Below are 16,549 nucleotides of genomic sequence, written 5' to 3'. Positions count from 1 at the left end.
GAATGTTTCCTTATCTTGTTTTTATAAAGCCTCAGACTTCAGGGTATTTGATTTGCATTTTAAGTGACAAACTAAAACAAAGTTGTACATAACAAAATTTTACAAACTGTGGTGTGTGTATGGATTTACATCCCTTCATAACCCTAAATAAGATCCAGTTCAAGAACCTGCCTTCCAATGTTACCTGATTAGTATAGAGTTCACACTATGTTATTTAGTCTCAGAATGAATCCAGCTGTAAATGGCTCAGAGGTTTGCTGGAGAACATTAGAGAACAAACAGCATCATGGAGAACAAGAAACTGAGCAGACAGACCATGGAGAAAGTTATGGAGAAGTTTAAAGCAGAGTTAGATTATGAAACAGTTTCCTAAGCTTTGAACATCTCGCAGAACTCTGCTCATTCCCTCACCTGGAAACACAGTATGAGACAACTGCAATCTAACTAAGAGATGATCTCCACAAAACTGAGCAAATGGGCGATAATCAGAGACACAGCCAGAAGGCCTATGGTAACTCTGGAGGAGCTGCAGAGATCCACAGTTTATGTGGGATAATCTCTTGACAGGAAAACTATTATCTGTGAACTCCATAGATCTGGAGAAGTAGAAAGAAGAAATCTTTTGTTGAACAGAAGCCAGAAGAAGTCCTGTTTCTAGCTTCCCACAAGCCATGTAGTGGACGCAGCAAACGTGTGGACCAAGGTCCTCTGGTCAGCTAGAGAACAAAATGAACGTTTTTGGCCTAAATACAAAACAGTAATATGTCTAGAAGATCAGATGAACTTTGGCACCATCATGCTGTGGGGACTGGGATGCTGGTCAGAGTTAATGGGAGATTACAACTAAATACAGGTAGAAAACCTGTTAGAGGCTGCAAAAGAGACTGGAATGGAAGTTCACCTTCCAGCAGGAAAACGAATCTAAGCATAGAGCCAAAGCTATGATGGAATGGTTTGGATCAAAACATATTCATGTGTTTGAAAGTCCAGACCTTAATCCAATTGAGTATCTGTGGGGACACTTGAAAGCTGCTGTTTACAGATGACTCAATCCAATCTGACTAAGCTTTAGCTGTTTTGGGAATAAGATTGAGGAAAACCCTTAGTCTTTGCAAAGCATGTAAAATAATACTCCAAAAGAAATGGAGCTGTAATTCTAGCAAACTGTGGTTCTACAAAGTGATAAATCAGAGGTTGACTACAAATACACACCACTATGAAAACCAGAGCCCGTGTCGACAGCTTCCCCTAGTGGGAGCCAGGTCGTATTTCCCCCTTTCCTGCTCCCTCCGAAAACTCAAAAACCATTTGCCATTTTCCTTCCTACTTCACCTTTGTGCACCATTTTATGTTGGTCTATCCCATAAAATCCCAGTACAACCCAAGAAAGTTTCATTGTAACTTGGCAACATAAGATAAGTTCAGTAGATATGAATACTTTTGCAAGGCACTGTAAATCAATAAATAAAGCAATACATTTATGCAGCACACATTCCTCATATGGCAAAAAGACTTCTGAAGTGATTAACTGTTATATTATGTCATATTATTTTTTTTAAACTGACTGAGAAGCAGCACCTGCTCTTGCTGCACTGCCTGGCCATCTTCTTATACTTGTTGCTGAACTCTCGAAGGAGCTCTGAGGTCTTCTTCTGGTGTCTCCTGACCAGCTCCTTGAGCTCCTTAAATTGACGTCTCTGCTCCTTCTGGTAAACTTTGGACTGCTGCAGGGCATCTAAGGTGCATGCTGGGATATCTGTTGGTGTGTCATCAGATTAATACAATTTACAACAATAAAAAAAAAACGCACTCATGGAATTTGATATAATAGCTCTACTTTTGTGGAAATCAAACATAGACAACCATAACTCCATTTACTCTTTAACATTATTTTATCAAGCTAAGCAGAAACAGTGCTGGGAAAAGTATGTTTCTCTTAGATTTTCTTCTGCTTTTGGTAAACTGATTAAATACAAAAAGCAGTTTTCAAATGGTAATTTGATTTATTAAGTGGAAATAGCTATCCAAAATAACCTGGTCCTAAGTGAAAAACTATCCCCCCCCCCCCCAAACCACAGGACTGGTTGTTCTACCTTTGGCAGCAACAACACTGGCGGGTTTTCCAGCATGAAGAGCTTGTTAAAAGGTCATGCCACAGCATGCCAATCAGAGGTAGCCAAGCATTGACTACCTGAAACCTGTATTCTCTGTTTTTTTAGCCATTCAGAGGTGGACTTGCTAGCATGGTTTAGATCATTGTCCTGTTGTACAACTTTTTGTGCCATTTTTGCCTAGTCTCTCTCCTCTTGTTAACTCATTAATGCTGACCTTAACTGAGCCCTGCAGTGCTTTAACAAATGTTTTTCTGCCTTTGTTTAAGTTTTTTTTAGATCAGCGTCTAAAAAAACTTTAAGGTGTAGTACCTTTCTGACACTTCAAGGTGTCAGAAAGGTACTATTTAAGTGATTTCCTGATTCTACAGGTCTGCAGTAAACAGGACTGGGTGGGGTAGAGAAAATGAACTTTGATAGCTTTCTTTGCTTAATAAATGAAATCATTAAGAACTGCATGTTGTATTTACCCAGGTTTTCCTTGAATTCAAACATGTATGTGTGATAAAATAGAAAAATGGAACAAATTTGTAATGGGACTTTTTTATAGCAGTGTATGTCAGCTACTGATTCAGTGCATTAATCATACTTCATAGATGAAGAACCTCACCTATCAAAACACTTAAAACCAGATCTTCAGTCCTTGTTGCTGGTTTGGCTGCTTCTTAAGTCCAGAAATGAAATAATAAAAGGAAACAAGCAAGTCAAGCATCAAATCTATTGTTAGATTTACAAAAAAAATTATATCTATAATGTTTTGTGATTAAGTTTTGAATAAGTAGACTTTTTCTACCTGTTGTAGCTGCTTGATGATTGGCTGCTGAGGCTTTTGGCGTTGTAGCAACAGGGGTGTGGCCCACTGGACCTGAGGTCGGACCAAGTCCATTTTCAAGTGGAGCCGGTTTCAGGTCGTTCTTATGCTCTGCTCCCGTGTCCGTCTCATCCTATAAGCCAGAAAAAAAAGGTTGTCATTAATTTACTTGTGAGCTTATCAGAAAAACTCAATAGAGTGGCTTGTAAAAGTATTCATACCCCTTAAACTGTTCCACATATTGTCACATTACAACCACAAACAGAAATATATTTTATTGGAATTTTACGGGAAAAACCAACACAAAGTGGTATATAATTGTGAAGTGGAAAGAGAATTATTCATGATTTTAAACATTTTTTTCAAATACAAAACTGAAAAGTGCGGTGTGCAAAAGTATTCAGCCCTCTTTACTCTGAGTGCAACCAATTGTCTTCAGAAGTTGCCTGATGATTGCTAATAACTAAATAGAGCCCACCTGTGTGTAATCTAATCTCAGTACAAATACAGCTGCTCTGTGACGGCCTCAGAGGTCAATTAAGAGAATATTAGGGAGCAAACAGCATCAAATGCAAAATGCAGTGTGGCAGAGAACTAATACTGCACATCAAGGTGAACACACTATCCCCACTGTCAAATATGGTGGTGCTTCTCTTCAGCAGGGACAGGGAAGATGGTCAGAGTTGAAGGGAACATGGATGGAGCCAAAAACAGGACAATCTTGGAAGAAAACCTGTTGGAGTCTGTGAAAGACTTGAGACTGGAGCGGAGGTTCACCTTCCAGCAGGACAACGACCCTAAACATAAAGCCCGGCCTACAAGGGAATGGTTTAAAGAAGAATGGGGAGAAATTTAATTCACTAGATGTGCAAAGCTGGTAGAACATACCCTAAAAGACTGCTGTAATTGCAGCAAAAGGTGGTTCCAGAAAGTATTGACTCAGGGGGGGCTGAATACCTTTGCACAATGTCCTTTTAAATTTTTTATTTGTATAAAAAAATTTAAATCATATAGAATTTTCTTCCCACTTCACAAGTGTACACAACTTTGTGTTGGTCTTTTACATAAAATTTAAATAAAATATATTTATGTTTGTGGTTGTAATGTGACACAATGAGGAAAAGATTAAGGGGTATGAATACTCTTATAAGCCACTGTAAATAAAAATAATTAAATAGAAAGAAGTCTTGCCTCGGTCTGTGTCTCCTCCTCGCCGTCCTCCAGAGTCAGAGCTGCCAGTTGTTTAGCTCTCTGCTCTAAGAGGTTAACATATCGGATCGGGTTGGACAGAGCCTCGATCACATCTGGAGGGAAAATTAACACACAGATGGAAGTGCGCAGTCAGATGCTGGCTTAAAACCTGAGACATTATATGATCATAGCTGTGGATCAATAATTAATCATGGGATCAAGGCAACAATGAAACATATTTTGATGATAAAGGACAGAATTGCTTAAACTGCTCAGTTATGAGTCTATACAAACTTTACGTATAGTAGAATTATTTTTACTAACCCAAAAACATGGGGAGAAAAATTAAATAACCCAGAAATAAACTGAATGTTTATTCTCCTGATATCTTAAATGTTCTAAGAAACCTTTTTCAGCAGAATGAATAAGTACCCGAACAATCATACAACCCTTCTATTAGAGAAATGTCCTGCAGGTGGCTCTAAGGAGCTGTGAAGAGTCCATGCGCACAACAAACTTCAACAAATCTGTTTATTTAGTCGACATTAAGACGTGATGTTCCAAAAAGGTTTGTATGACTGATGCTTTCTAAAATAAATCATAGGAGGCTTTTGCAAAAATTAACATTTTTAGATTAGTCTATCAAGACCCTATTTGAGCTATAGGCTGAAAGATGTTTCAGTGCTTCTTGATCATATGCACAGCAAAAAATGGTCCTTGCATGATTGCTTACAGTCCTTTTAAGAGTCAGTCACAGATAGAAACATTTGTCCTTTGTTTGGGATACACAGGTATGGATGAATGCTTCAACAGTGAAACAAATGTTTTGTGCAAAGTTTTTCATCTGTTGCTAGCAAATACTGCATCCAAAGGAAAGCATGCAGCCATCACTGTATATGTAAGAAAACTGCTGCCAAGAATATTGCACCTGATGGAACAGTTGTCTAGATCTTCACAAACTTCAGGGTGAGAAGTTCAGTTGCATTGAAGAAGAATTCAGGAGGCCCAAGAATGTCCAGCAAGCCGTCTCCTCAGGACTGTCTGCTCTCATGGGAATGTGATACTGAATCACCACCAGTTAGCCCATCACAGGGACCAGCAGGCTTTTGCACAATGGCCTTGTAACAACACGTGCATGAAAGAAACATTACTGAGAGCCTGACATTCTGCAGATGGTACAAAGATGGAGAACTAAATACTGGTCTATAGGTTTTTTTCTTTTATCCATCCTTTTTCTGATTGCTTGGGACTTCTCAAAAATCCAGAAAAGGTAGAATGCCATGAGTCATGTGTCATTCCAATGTGTCAAAAATAGCGCCATGAATAAAGAGTGGGATTAAAACATCCTCTGAAGCAACTTTTTCCAACAATCTGTGTATATTCCAGGATGATGGAGCATCGTGTCACAAGGCAAAACTGATCAAAGTATGTCTCAAAGACTGGAATGGTGAAACTTTGAACATGTGGCCAGGAAATCTTCCACATCTTAACCATTTTAAGAACACTTTCATGAAGCAGGTGAATAAACAGAAACCAGAAACTGTGATCAACTCGACACTTTAATTAAGCAAGAATTGATCAACATCAGTCAGGAGTAGAATCCGGTTTTCAGCTCATCAGAGAGAATTAAACACCTTTCCATCGGGAATGGTTTTTACCTGCAAATGTATCTGGGACATAGTCTTTGACTTCAATATAGACAAACACAGCCGGCAAAATCAGAGACTGATTTTTCTCATTCCTCAAGCCAATGTAACGATAACCTGCAGAGGAAACATTTATCAAAATATTTAGCACTTTATTGTCACACATATATACATTTTTCAGATCATCAGGCTAATTTAATATCAAAGATAAACTGAGAGAAAACAAAGTGCAGTTTTCAATTGTCAGTCAGCCATTTTCTATACCAATTTCTCCATAGTGGGTCGCGGGGAAGCTGGTGTCTATCTCCAGCAGTCTATGGGCAGGAGGTGGAGTACACCCTGGACAGTTTTCAAATGACAATTTCATTTATTAAGGGTAAAAAGCTATCAATAGCAACCTGGCCCGCCTTGTTAGACCATGCATTAACTTCAATTAACCTAATTTTTGAAGGGTGATTTGAATTTCACTAGCATCAACTAGTTCAGATTACTACCAGACCTGGGGTTTAAAGAAATCACTTAAATAGGACCTGTAGGACAAATGGAAGTAGGCTAAAATACCTACAGAAGAAACTATTTGTAGAAACAGAGACCTTGACTTCTATTAGTCTAGAAAACCCTTTCTTAGTGAACCACAGTCAGAGCCTTTAACACCTCATCCAGAAGGTCACAAAACAACCGAGAACAACATCTAAAGCACTGCAGGCCTCATTGCTGACCAAAAAGACGGCTCGACTCACATTTGCTAAAACTGAAACTTTTTGGAAGGTATGTAACATGTCACATGTGGTGTAAAACTAACAATTTATAAAAATTACATCCTCATTCCAACAGTCAAACAGTGTGGTGGAAGTTTGATGGTCTGAGGCAGCTTTGCTGCTTGCAAAAACTGATGGAGTCCTAAGTTCTGCTCTCTAGCAGGAACAGGAAATCCTGACTGAGCATACTCATTCAGTTCCTTAGCTTATGCTAAAGCACATTGGGTTATGCAGTAGGACACTGATCCAAAACACACTAGCAAACCCCTCTCTAAATGTCTGAAAAACCAGTAATGAAGGTTACTATGCTTGTCTTTTTGTGAGAGGACAATTTGTTTAATGATCTGAAAACTTTACATTTACAAAAACAGAAAAATATAAGAAATCTTTAAGAGGCCAAAGGCTTTTTCACAGCTCTGTATATTCTGATCGAGTTATACTGGGCAGAACAAGTAATTGATACACTGCTGATTTTGCAGGTTTTCATACTTTCAAAGCATGTAGAAGTCTTTAATTTTAATCATTGGAACTAAAACAAAAATCCAGAAAATCACATTGTGTGATTTTTAAATAATTAATTTGTATTTTATTGCATGACATAAGTATTTGACACATCAGAAAAACAAAACTGCAAAAAAAGCAAAACAAAAACAACAATTCAGGAAGAAACCTCCAACAGAACCATGCTCAACGTGAGCGGGGGTTTGAGAGGACAGAGCAGAAACACAATGGTCTTCCTCTTACTAATGATCTTCTTTGAGAATGTGGTCCCAGCTCTCTTCAGGTCATTGACCCGGTCCTGGCGTGTAGTTCTGGGCTGATCCCTCAACTTCCTCATGATCATTGATGCCCCACAAGGTGAGATCTTGCATGGAGCCCCTGACAGAGGGAGATTGTCCATCATCTTGAACTTCATCCATTTTCTTCTAATTGTTCCAACAGTTGCTGTCTTCTCACCAAGCTGCTTGGCTATTTTCCTGTAGCCCATCCCAGCCTTGTGCAGGTCTACTATTTTATCCCTGATGTCCTCACACAGCTATCTGGTCTTGGCCATGGTGGAGAGGTTGGAGTTTGTTTGATTGAGTGTGTGGACAGGTGTCTTTTATACAGATAACGAGTTCAAAAAGGTGCAGTTAATACAGGTAATGAGTGGAGAACAGGAGGGCTTCTTAAAGATGAACTAACAGGCTGGTGAGAGCTGGGATTCTTGCTGGATGTTAGGTGATCAAATACTGATGCAATAAAATGCAAATTAATTACTTACAAATCATACAATGGGATTTCCTGGATTTTTGTTTTAGATTCCATCACTCACATTTGAAGAGTATCTATTATAAAAATGAAAGACTTCTACATGCTTTGCAAGTGGAAAAACCTGCAAAATCAGCGGTGTATCAAATACTTGTTCTCCCCAGTATACATTCAGAATATTAAGAAAGAAAATTAGTTTACATTACCTGTAAACCTGGCAGAAAGCGTAAGCTGCTGAATCTGTTAAGACTGAGTCAAATAACCACGATAAATCAGCACTTATTTTAATAAATGCCACAAAATGTCTTTGAAACCTGAGTGAGATTGTGAACACATTGAGAGCCAAGATGATTTTTAGTAAGACTGTCAGTGTCTGAATAATATGCCAAGTCTGTGAGTTTGTAGACTGTTATAAAAAAAAGAAATGTATTGCACTGAACATTTTTTCCAGCTCTCTACTGCAGCTCAGGCTCTTATCAGTTTTTTACTGCTAGGTTGTTTGATGCCATAACCAACAGGAGTAGATGAAGGTAGATCTGAAAAAAGATCCTATAGATTAACACTTAAACATAACAGTGACTACAGACCTGGTCGTATGGCAGACACAGGAATAATTCGATGGCCAATGAACTTTCCTCCTTCCTCAAATGCAGCAATCCTCAGAGAGGCCAAAGTCGGAAGAATGACCTGCATGAAAGTAGAAGTCTTCGTTCATCAGAAAGCAGCATTTCATTCGACTCAGCCGTTCCTCTGCTGTCCCTCACCTTCTTGAAGACGATGGGGTCCTCGTCCCACACTGGATTGATAGCATTGTTGTTCTGGGAAGTTTTGGTCTTCAGAGCTTTCCTCCTTGTGTCTGCAGGGAGTCCAAACATGTCCACCTCCACATAAACACCCACCCTCCGTTCAGTTAGAAATTGGCCTGAAATGACCTGCAACACATAGGAGGCAGTTTCTCTATTTAGGGCTTTAAGAGCAATTTTTTGTGGATGTCGTCATTATTATAAGGAAGTATGAAAAGGATCGTATAGTTCAGCTATACCTTCACAGAGAGAGTATTTGCTACGATGCCATCCACTGTGTTTTCTGTGAAAGGGTCAAAGTGTTTGTCTGGCCGCCTCATGAACTCTGGTTTCAGTCGGTAGCCACTGCGCCCGTTGTACTCAAACATGAAGAGGTTCAACTGCATGGACAGATCTGGAACACAAAGTTCATTTTGTTTAGCAATATCACAAGGAGTGATTCTAGGACTGCAATGTCTTTGAATAAACTCATTTCATGCAGTCCGGGTTATTCTGTGCAGCTCATGTAGTGGTATTAAAATAATGTGGATGGGCAGAAAATTGTTGATTGAGGCACTGGCTACAGTACTCTGGATATTTTTTAAACAGCTATTTTGCCACAGTTTTTGAAAAATTATCCTGATCTACACCATCTTCAGCTGTGGCTCTCCAACTCTGATGTATTTACTATTAGTAAGGTAAGGTAAGGTAAGTTTATTTATATAGCGCTTTTCAGTAACGAGACACTCAAAGCGCTGTACATACAATTACAATACAATCACAAAGAAAATAAACAGATACAGACACAGAAAAACAAATCACATGATACAACAATCAGGCTAAGAAATCAGCAGAGCGTCGTATTTACAGAACATCCAGGAGAAATGTTTAGATAAGAAGCCTGTGAAGGCCATATTGGGGCGCCTGAATTAGACAAACAATAAATGTTTTAGTTCAGGCCGGCTGTGATTTTCCGCCTGCCTTCAAAGTCTTACTGGCATTCTCAATTTCAAATCCAAATAGCCAAATTTCTGGTACTTTTAGTAGATCCTGAGCAAACAACTTTCTCCAAGATTAAATCATATCACCTTTGAGTCCGGAAAAGGCAGCCAGCTTGCGATTCTGCTCTCTTAATATATCAGTCTGAGTGCTGAGAGCTCTAAAGATCCCTTCAAACATCCCGGGCAGCTTTGGAATGCTTTGAACAGCTGCCGATGTTTTACAAATCTTTCGATAAGCCAGGTAACCGCCAACTCCAAAACGCAGAAATCCTGTTATCAGAAATCCAATTATGTACAAATCTTCCACGTCCTCGACTGACATTGTTGTCAGGCACACAATCTTCCACTGTTGCCAGGAATCCATTGCGTATCCAGAGAAGAATGTCCCGCCTGGACAAGAGGGTTCCCCTTTACCCTGTCTTCCCGTCGGGAAAATTTGATCGATTGCGTTGAGAGACCAGCTGACCAAATCCATAATGAACAAATTAGGAGGATATGCGAACAGAGGCTCTATGAAAAACATAGACAAAAAGCTGAAGCAGGGCAAAAAATGGGGGAGGATCAAGGAGAGAGTGGAAAAGCGTCTGACCCCACCGAGAGCAGAAGAGAAACGGTACCTGAGCAGCCATTTAGCAGTACTCAGAATCTCAGAGATTGTAGCACAATCATTTGCAGGACAAAAATTTACACATTAATTTTAAAGTAGAGCTAATAATTGCCAACAGCCATAAATACACTTTTCAAAAGAAAAGAGGAGAAACTCCCTCATACAAACTGAAGCAGACGACAGGGAACCAAGAACATGTGCTAGACATTATCAATGTTGTATTTACCTCTGAAAACTGAACTTGGATCTGAGAATCACATCAAACCTTACTTAATCTGATTAAGCCTAACTTAACGTGTTACAGTATGCTTCAAAAACCAGCTTCATTTGCTAATTAATATGCTCAGTAACCAGGCTAACTACTATCAGCAATACAAGCTAATAACAATGTACTTATCTCTATGTTGCACCTTCAAATCCTGTAGCAAATTGTTCACAAAGGGAGATTGTCAGTACTGTGTGAAAGAACTAAAAGAGTGAATAAACTGTTTTACCTGCAGCTCTCACTAAACCTTACATACAAGGCAGCCATATTGGATTTCCCAATTTCAGGGGAACATTTTCATTTTTTTGTCCAACCTGAAACTTAGAACTTAGCATGATTAAACTACATCCTTCCACCTATAATACAGTGACAATTAAAAAGCAACATTTTTGTTCAGTTGATTTTGTTTTGTTTTTCATGACATAACAGAATAAACGGAAAAAATCCAAATCCAGTTGCAGTATCATTTTGAAGTATCTGTCAGTATGATGGTACTTGGACAACTTAGTACTCACCAAGTTTGTACTTGCTATACTGTAAATAGCATAAGAACCCCAGGTCTATTGGCTATTAATTAGAAAAGCAAACTATGTCACACCAATAGGTAGTGACAACACTCTTAACCATTTTTTCTCAATTATCAAGCTTTTCAGCTTATTATAAACTTAACAAAAAGTGAGAACGATGTAGACTTCTAAAACAGAAAGTACTAGTAAGCCTCAAGGTGTAAAACTCTCTGGATATTGAGTCCACACTCACAAATTAATTAATCAAAACCCAGTTTTCAAGTGGACTGAAGGTGCAAACACAGCAGAAAATCCCTGTTTCACAAAAAAACTGGTAACAGAATCTAAAACCTAAGTTAGTTAGCTGAATCTGATACAATCCAAACATGTTGGGTTTGAGCCTACAAACAATGGCAAGAAACAAAGCATCATTAAATCAGTTCTTCCAGTAACAACGGTGTTCAGTGGTGGAGATGCCAAATTAGTAGTTGGGGCGACCGTGGTGATGGTGGCAGGTCTTGTAACCGGTGGGTTGCCGGTTTGATCCCCCACTATGTCTGTCTCAGTCATTGTGTCCTTGGGCAAGACACTTCACCTGCCTTGCCTACTGATGGTGGTCAGAGGGCTATGTGGCACCTGTGTATGGCAGCCTCACTTCTGTCAGTGCGCCCCAGGGCAGCTGTGGCTACAATGTAGTTCACCACTGTTAGTGTGGGAATGTGTGTATGAATGGGTGGATGACTGAATGTAGTGTGAAGAGCTTTGGAGTCTCTGGAGAGTTGATAAAGTGCTATAAAAGTACAAGCCATTTACCATCAGTAAAGGTCATTTAATTTCATAGCATTTGTTTTATTTAAAATTCATAGCCATCTAGTATTTAATGCCAGAACGACCAGATCTGAAGTTAACAACTGAACAACTGGGATCTGTTGGTTTATTATAGACATGTAAGGCTGAGTATAATCTGCATAGAAATGATAATGTTCACAATTGTCCCACACCTGATTGGAAGAGGGAGCCCATAAATTCAGAATAGAAGGGGACCAAGGACTAATTCTTGGGCTAAACTACTTTTTAACTGAGGCTATAAGGATGCAATAAACACAATTGATGGCAAATATTTTATTTGGGACATATTTAGCATATTTAAATATAAAGTGGAGTGCATAATTCCAACCCAAAATTATAAGGGAAGCAAAATGATGCTGTGATCAATGGTGACACTCCAGTCTAAAGGAATTAAAACTGAGGTGCCTCATTTTTGTTCACAAGTTTTAGGGTCATTTTTCACTTTTCTGATTAGTTTTCTGTTTTTGGCCAAAACACAGAAACATATGCCAGGAAAGTTAAGTGGTTGACAGTTAACATTCCCCTTTGTTGTTTAGCTTTTCTATTTTATTATTTTATCTTTACCAATAGTTTGGTAGTTAAGAGCCACAAGCTGACATCCAGCGTTCCAGAACAGTTGAGGCATAAAGTTTGACGAGTCCACTCTGGTTCCTTTTGGATATATACGACTCAGCTGGGATTTATTATATCTTGTTAATGTGAAGTTAAGGTAAAGAACCAGAGAATAATTCTCTGTAACAAAACATGTCTTTTTCCCAGAAAGTAAATGTTAGTAATTATAAATGTTTAAATGGACCAATGACCTTTAAAGTGCCTCCTCTGCAAGCTGACATAAATACCCAAGCTCAAATAAAAATGAATGCAAAAGTTCCTCAGTGACTCATGCACATTTTGACATTTGAAGAAAAAAGAAGCACTGAAAGAGGAAGAGGAAAACAAAGTAAAGAACTGGTTGCCATGGGGTTCTGCAACTGCGGTATCGGTTGCCAAGGATACTCCACGAACTCCACTGGTGACTTTGTGAGATGCTCCAACGCTTTGGTCTCCACAAAAGACGACATGTGGTAACAGCGGGCTGCCTCTAGACATACAGAAAAACAGGAAGGGCAATTATTTTGGTTACATCACTTTCCTCCTTCAGACATCAGTTTTAGTAGCCTCAGATATGCTTACATCCTGAAATAAGACCAGACTTGGCAGATTCTTTGTTAAAAAAATGAAGTTCCAATCGTAACTTTATTATACTTTGATCCTGTCATTTTATGAAAAGCATGAAATTAAAGCAATGTGGCAAAGTTAGAAATACAAAGATCCAGCATTCAAACTGTGTTGCAAGGATCATAAAGCAGCAGATTCCTCATGTATTGCTCTCTTACTCTTTGATGCTTCGAATGAGTTGAACTTGGTCGGCTGGACATAGTTTACCAGAGTTGACATCTCCTCTGTAGCAACAGCCTCTCGCTCTGCGGACCCCTGTGATGAAGCCCAACAGACAAAATCTCACAGTGAAATGTGACATGATCAACGTGCCTCCTTAAGATTTCTTATAAACCCATCTTTAATGTAAAATAAACATGCATAATGTTTTGAGAGAGTAGCTGCCATTTAGACAACAGAAATGCAGAACAAATGCACAATTGTGGTGTTGTGCAGTAAAACAACACCAAAAACAAACATAAAATGAGCACACAACTGAATTGAGATCTGGGAAGAAAAATACAGAAACACACATGATCTTACACTTACTGGTCACTTTATCAGGTACACCTTTCTTGCACTTCAGTTCTTTAAGGCATCATTTTATGAAGCTGCTGGGAACATTCTTCAGATTGTGACCCATATTGACACTAGGGCATCACAGAGCTGCTGCAGATGTGTCAGCTTCATCCATGATATGAAATTGTGTCGACTATTCAATTAACAGTTAATATATTGTCATGCTAAAAAAAACCAGTTTGAATTGATCTGAGCTTTGGGACATGGTGCATCATTCTGATGGAGGGAGCCATCAGAAGTTGGGTACCGTGTGGTCATAATGGTGCGGGTCAGCAACACTGTGCAAGTAAGCTGTGGGGTTTAAACTGTGAAAATTAAAGTGTTCCCAAATCATTTTCTTATACCTTTATACCTTCACTGGCAGCCTGAATTGTTGATACAAGGCAGGAGGACAAACCTTTATGAATTTTACATCACAGCTGAAATATAAACTGATCAACTAAAGCAACATTTTTACCATTGTTTATTGTACATGTTTGGTGAGCCTGTGTGGATTTCAGTTTCCTGTTCTTAGCTGACAGGAGTGGCATCTAGTGCGGTCTTTTGCTGCTGTAGTCCATCTGCTTCAAGGTTCGACATGTCTATTCAGAGACACAGACAGTACTCTGCATACCTTGTTTGTAACATATTCTTTATGTTCTTTAAACTACTGTTGCCTTTGTATCATCTCAAACCACTTCATTTTGCTCTGACATCAACAAGGCAGATCCGTCCAAACAACTGCTGCTAACGGGTTAATTTCTTTGTTTCTGAGTGTTTGCTGGAGACTTGAAAGATGTTATTTCCATTAAAACCCCAGCAACTCAACAGTTTCAAAATTATTTAAAGCAGTACATCTGGGACCAGTGATCAGGACACATTCCAAGCCAATAAGTCCCCTTTCTTGTCATTCTAATGTCTGCTCCAACCTTGAACAAGTCACCCTCACAATATCTTGATGCCTAAATACACTGAGTTGCTGCCATGTAATAGGTTGACTCACTATATACTCTCTCTCTCTCTCTTTCTATATATAAATGTATAACCGAACAATTGCACTGCTGTACCTAATATTGTGGCCTCTGAGTGTATATTATACATCTTTTTTTACCTGCCTATGCTATGTTATGTGTTGTCACATTATATCAAGTTAAGCAGTGCTACGTTACTCTTCATTACTCTATTTATTTCAATTTAACTCAACTATATTCAATTTGATGTGCTTTAATACATTCACTGGGAATCCAGACATTGAAGTAACTCTCACCATGTAAGAGTAATGACAGTTATATTTGTAAGCAGGAAGGATCTCCAATAGCACTCTGTGCTGCAGCAGATCTGAAGGATCACTGAAAACGCTCTGTTGTTTGATCACTGTGTTGTGAAGCAGATGCTAAGGGTGACCAGAAGGGCAATAAAGGGTCTTTCTGTTTAAGCGGTGCTAACAAATTTATTTACATCTGTAAATAACTTATTAATGTGAAAAGACCTTCATGTGCTTTTTCCCCTGATAGATGCTACAGTGTTGTCGTTTTGTTTTTTATTAATATTTTCGTGGCACTAGTGTCCTCTATTTTGTAAGTTAACCAACAGGAAATGGGGTGGACAGTGAGAGAGGGGAAAACATGCAACAAAGGTCACCGGGCCAGGGCTTGAACCTGTGACTGCTGCATTGAGGACTGTAACCTCCGTACCCGGGTCGCATGCATTACCCTGTGCCGCCACGGCGTCCCGGTGTTGATGCAGTTCTGAGAATCGCTTTGATATTGTCAGGACCTGCTTGCTGTAAGGAATCAGTTTTGGTTCTGTTTTTTATTTTTTATTTTTGTGCCTTCAGTATTTGTTACAGAAGGTCAGTTGCAACTAAACTATTATTTAACTCCAACTGCAAATCAGGTTTATTAGCAAAATTCAAAATTACTTAGGTGGAATAAATATATTATTGGTTTTAATCCACCATTTAAGATGGTGGATTAAAACCAATATTACAAATTCAACACTAAGTCTTACTACCGATAACTACTGCAATCCCAAAATTCTTCAACCCCATAAAAAGGCTTTGTCATAAGTGCACACATTCGGAAATTGGGTAAGGTCTATAGCACAACTCATGGAACCAATTGAGGACTTCATTAAATGTTTCAGATGTGTTCAAGATGGAACGCCTAAAAGCCTGGACTGTTGATGGCATAATTTTATTGCATGTTAGAAATGAGTAAGTCAAGAAAATAAGCTCACAACTATATAAATGAGCTAAATAGGTGTTGGAATTCTGCTCTGTTGGGTCTGTGGAATTAAAACTTGAACTTTTTGGGTCAGTGGATCAGGGGTATGTCTGGAGAAAGAAGAATGATATATATGCTGAAAATAATATCATTCCTCCTGTGAAGCATGCCAGTGACTCAGTGATGCATCAGGTCTGCTTTGCTTTCTCTGGTGAAGGATTCCTGCAGCAGTTGGAGGGTGAAATGGATTCAATTAAAGATTTAAGAAAATCCTGGTAGAAAATGTTATGTTGTCTGTGAGGAAGCTGGAATGGGTGTCAAAGGACCTCCAAACAGGGCAATGTTCCCAAGCACACCTTAAAGACCAGCAAGGCTTGGTGTCCGACAAAGTCCTAGAATATAAAAGAGTGGCAATCATTGTCACTCATTGAACACATTTGTGAATCTCTGGTGGGAAAGAAAGGGTGGTTGCTAAGGTTATTATCGTTAATGAAAACTAGAAGTAAAAACACATTTTCGTTAACTGAAATAAAAATAAAAACGAGACTTTGCAAAAAAAGGGAAATTAACTGAAACTGTGATGAGTGTTCACAAAACTAACTAAAATTAACTGAATTTATAGACGACGTGCTTAGTTTTCATTTGTGTGTCTCATGCATTATGAAGTCTAGTTTCTAGGTTGTTGTTGTTTTTGTTCTCACTGTGCCGCATCCTGCCAGCAGATGGCGGGTACGTCAGTCAAGTCATCTGTCCGTCAAAACCTAGCGTCTGTAATAGTTGCTTGCTTCGCA

The 16,549-nt window shown here is 38.9% G+C and overlaps 1 protein-coding gene across 3 annotated transcripts in view; it reads right to left on the bottom strand.

Annotated features, from left to right (window-relative positions):
• LOC124859357 (1-phosphatidylinositol 4,5-bisphosphate phosphodiesterase beta-1) overlaps positions 1-16,549 on the bottom strand; it is a 64,655-nt gene that overhangs the window by 11,850 nt on the left and 36,256 nt on the right. For 2 of the 3 annotated variants that reach the window (XM_047352103.1, XM_047352105.1), the window contains 11 exons: positions 13,155-13,251; positions 12,775-12,859; positions 12,343-12,467; positions 8,811-8,965; positions 8,533-8,700; positions 8,356-8,455; positions 5,772-5,876; positions 4,114-4,226; positions 2,905-3,055; positions 2,722-2,775; positions 1,579-1,756 (listed from right to left, as the gene is read on the bottom strand). In XM_047352103.1, the coding sequence (XP_047208059.1) occupies positions 1,579-1,756; positions 2,722-2,775; positions 2,905-3,055; positions 4,114-4,226; positions 5,772-5,876; positions 8,356-8,455; positions 8,533-8,700; positions 8,811-8,965; positions 12,343-12,467; positions 12,775-12,859; positions 13,155-13,251 (1,331 nt within the window). The remainder of the gene's footprint in view (positions 1-1,578; positions 1,757-2,721; positions 2,776-2,904; positions 3,056-4,113; positions 4,227-5,771; positions 5,877-8,355; positions 8,456-8,532; positions 8,701-8,810; positions 8,966-12,342; positions 12,468-12,774; positions 12,860-13,154; positions 13,252-16,549) is intronic. The other variant, XM_047352104.1, reaches the window with a different exon arrangement.

This window comes from Girardinichthys multiradiatus, chromosome 22 (genome assembly GCF_021462225.1).
Source record: "Girardinichthys multiradiatus isolate DD_20200921_A chromosome 22, DD_fGirMul_XY1, whole genome shotgun sequence".
Classification (NCBI taxonomy): domain Eukaryota; kingdom Metazoa; phylum Chordata; class Actinopteri; order Cyprinodontiformes; family Goodeidae; genus Girardinichthys; species Girardinichthys multiradiatus.
The sequence above is the reverse complement of the archived record's forward strand: the minus strand, read 5'-3'. Positions and strand labels throughout refer to the sequence as shown.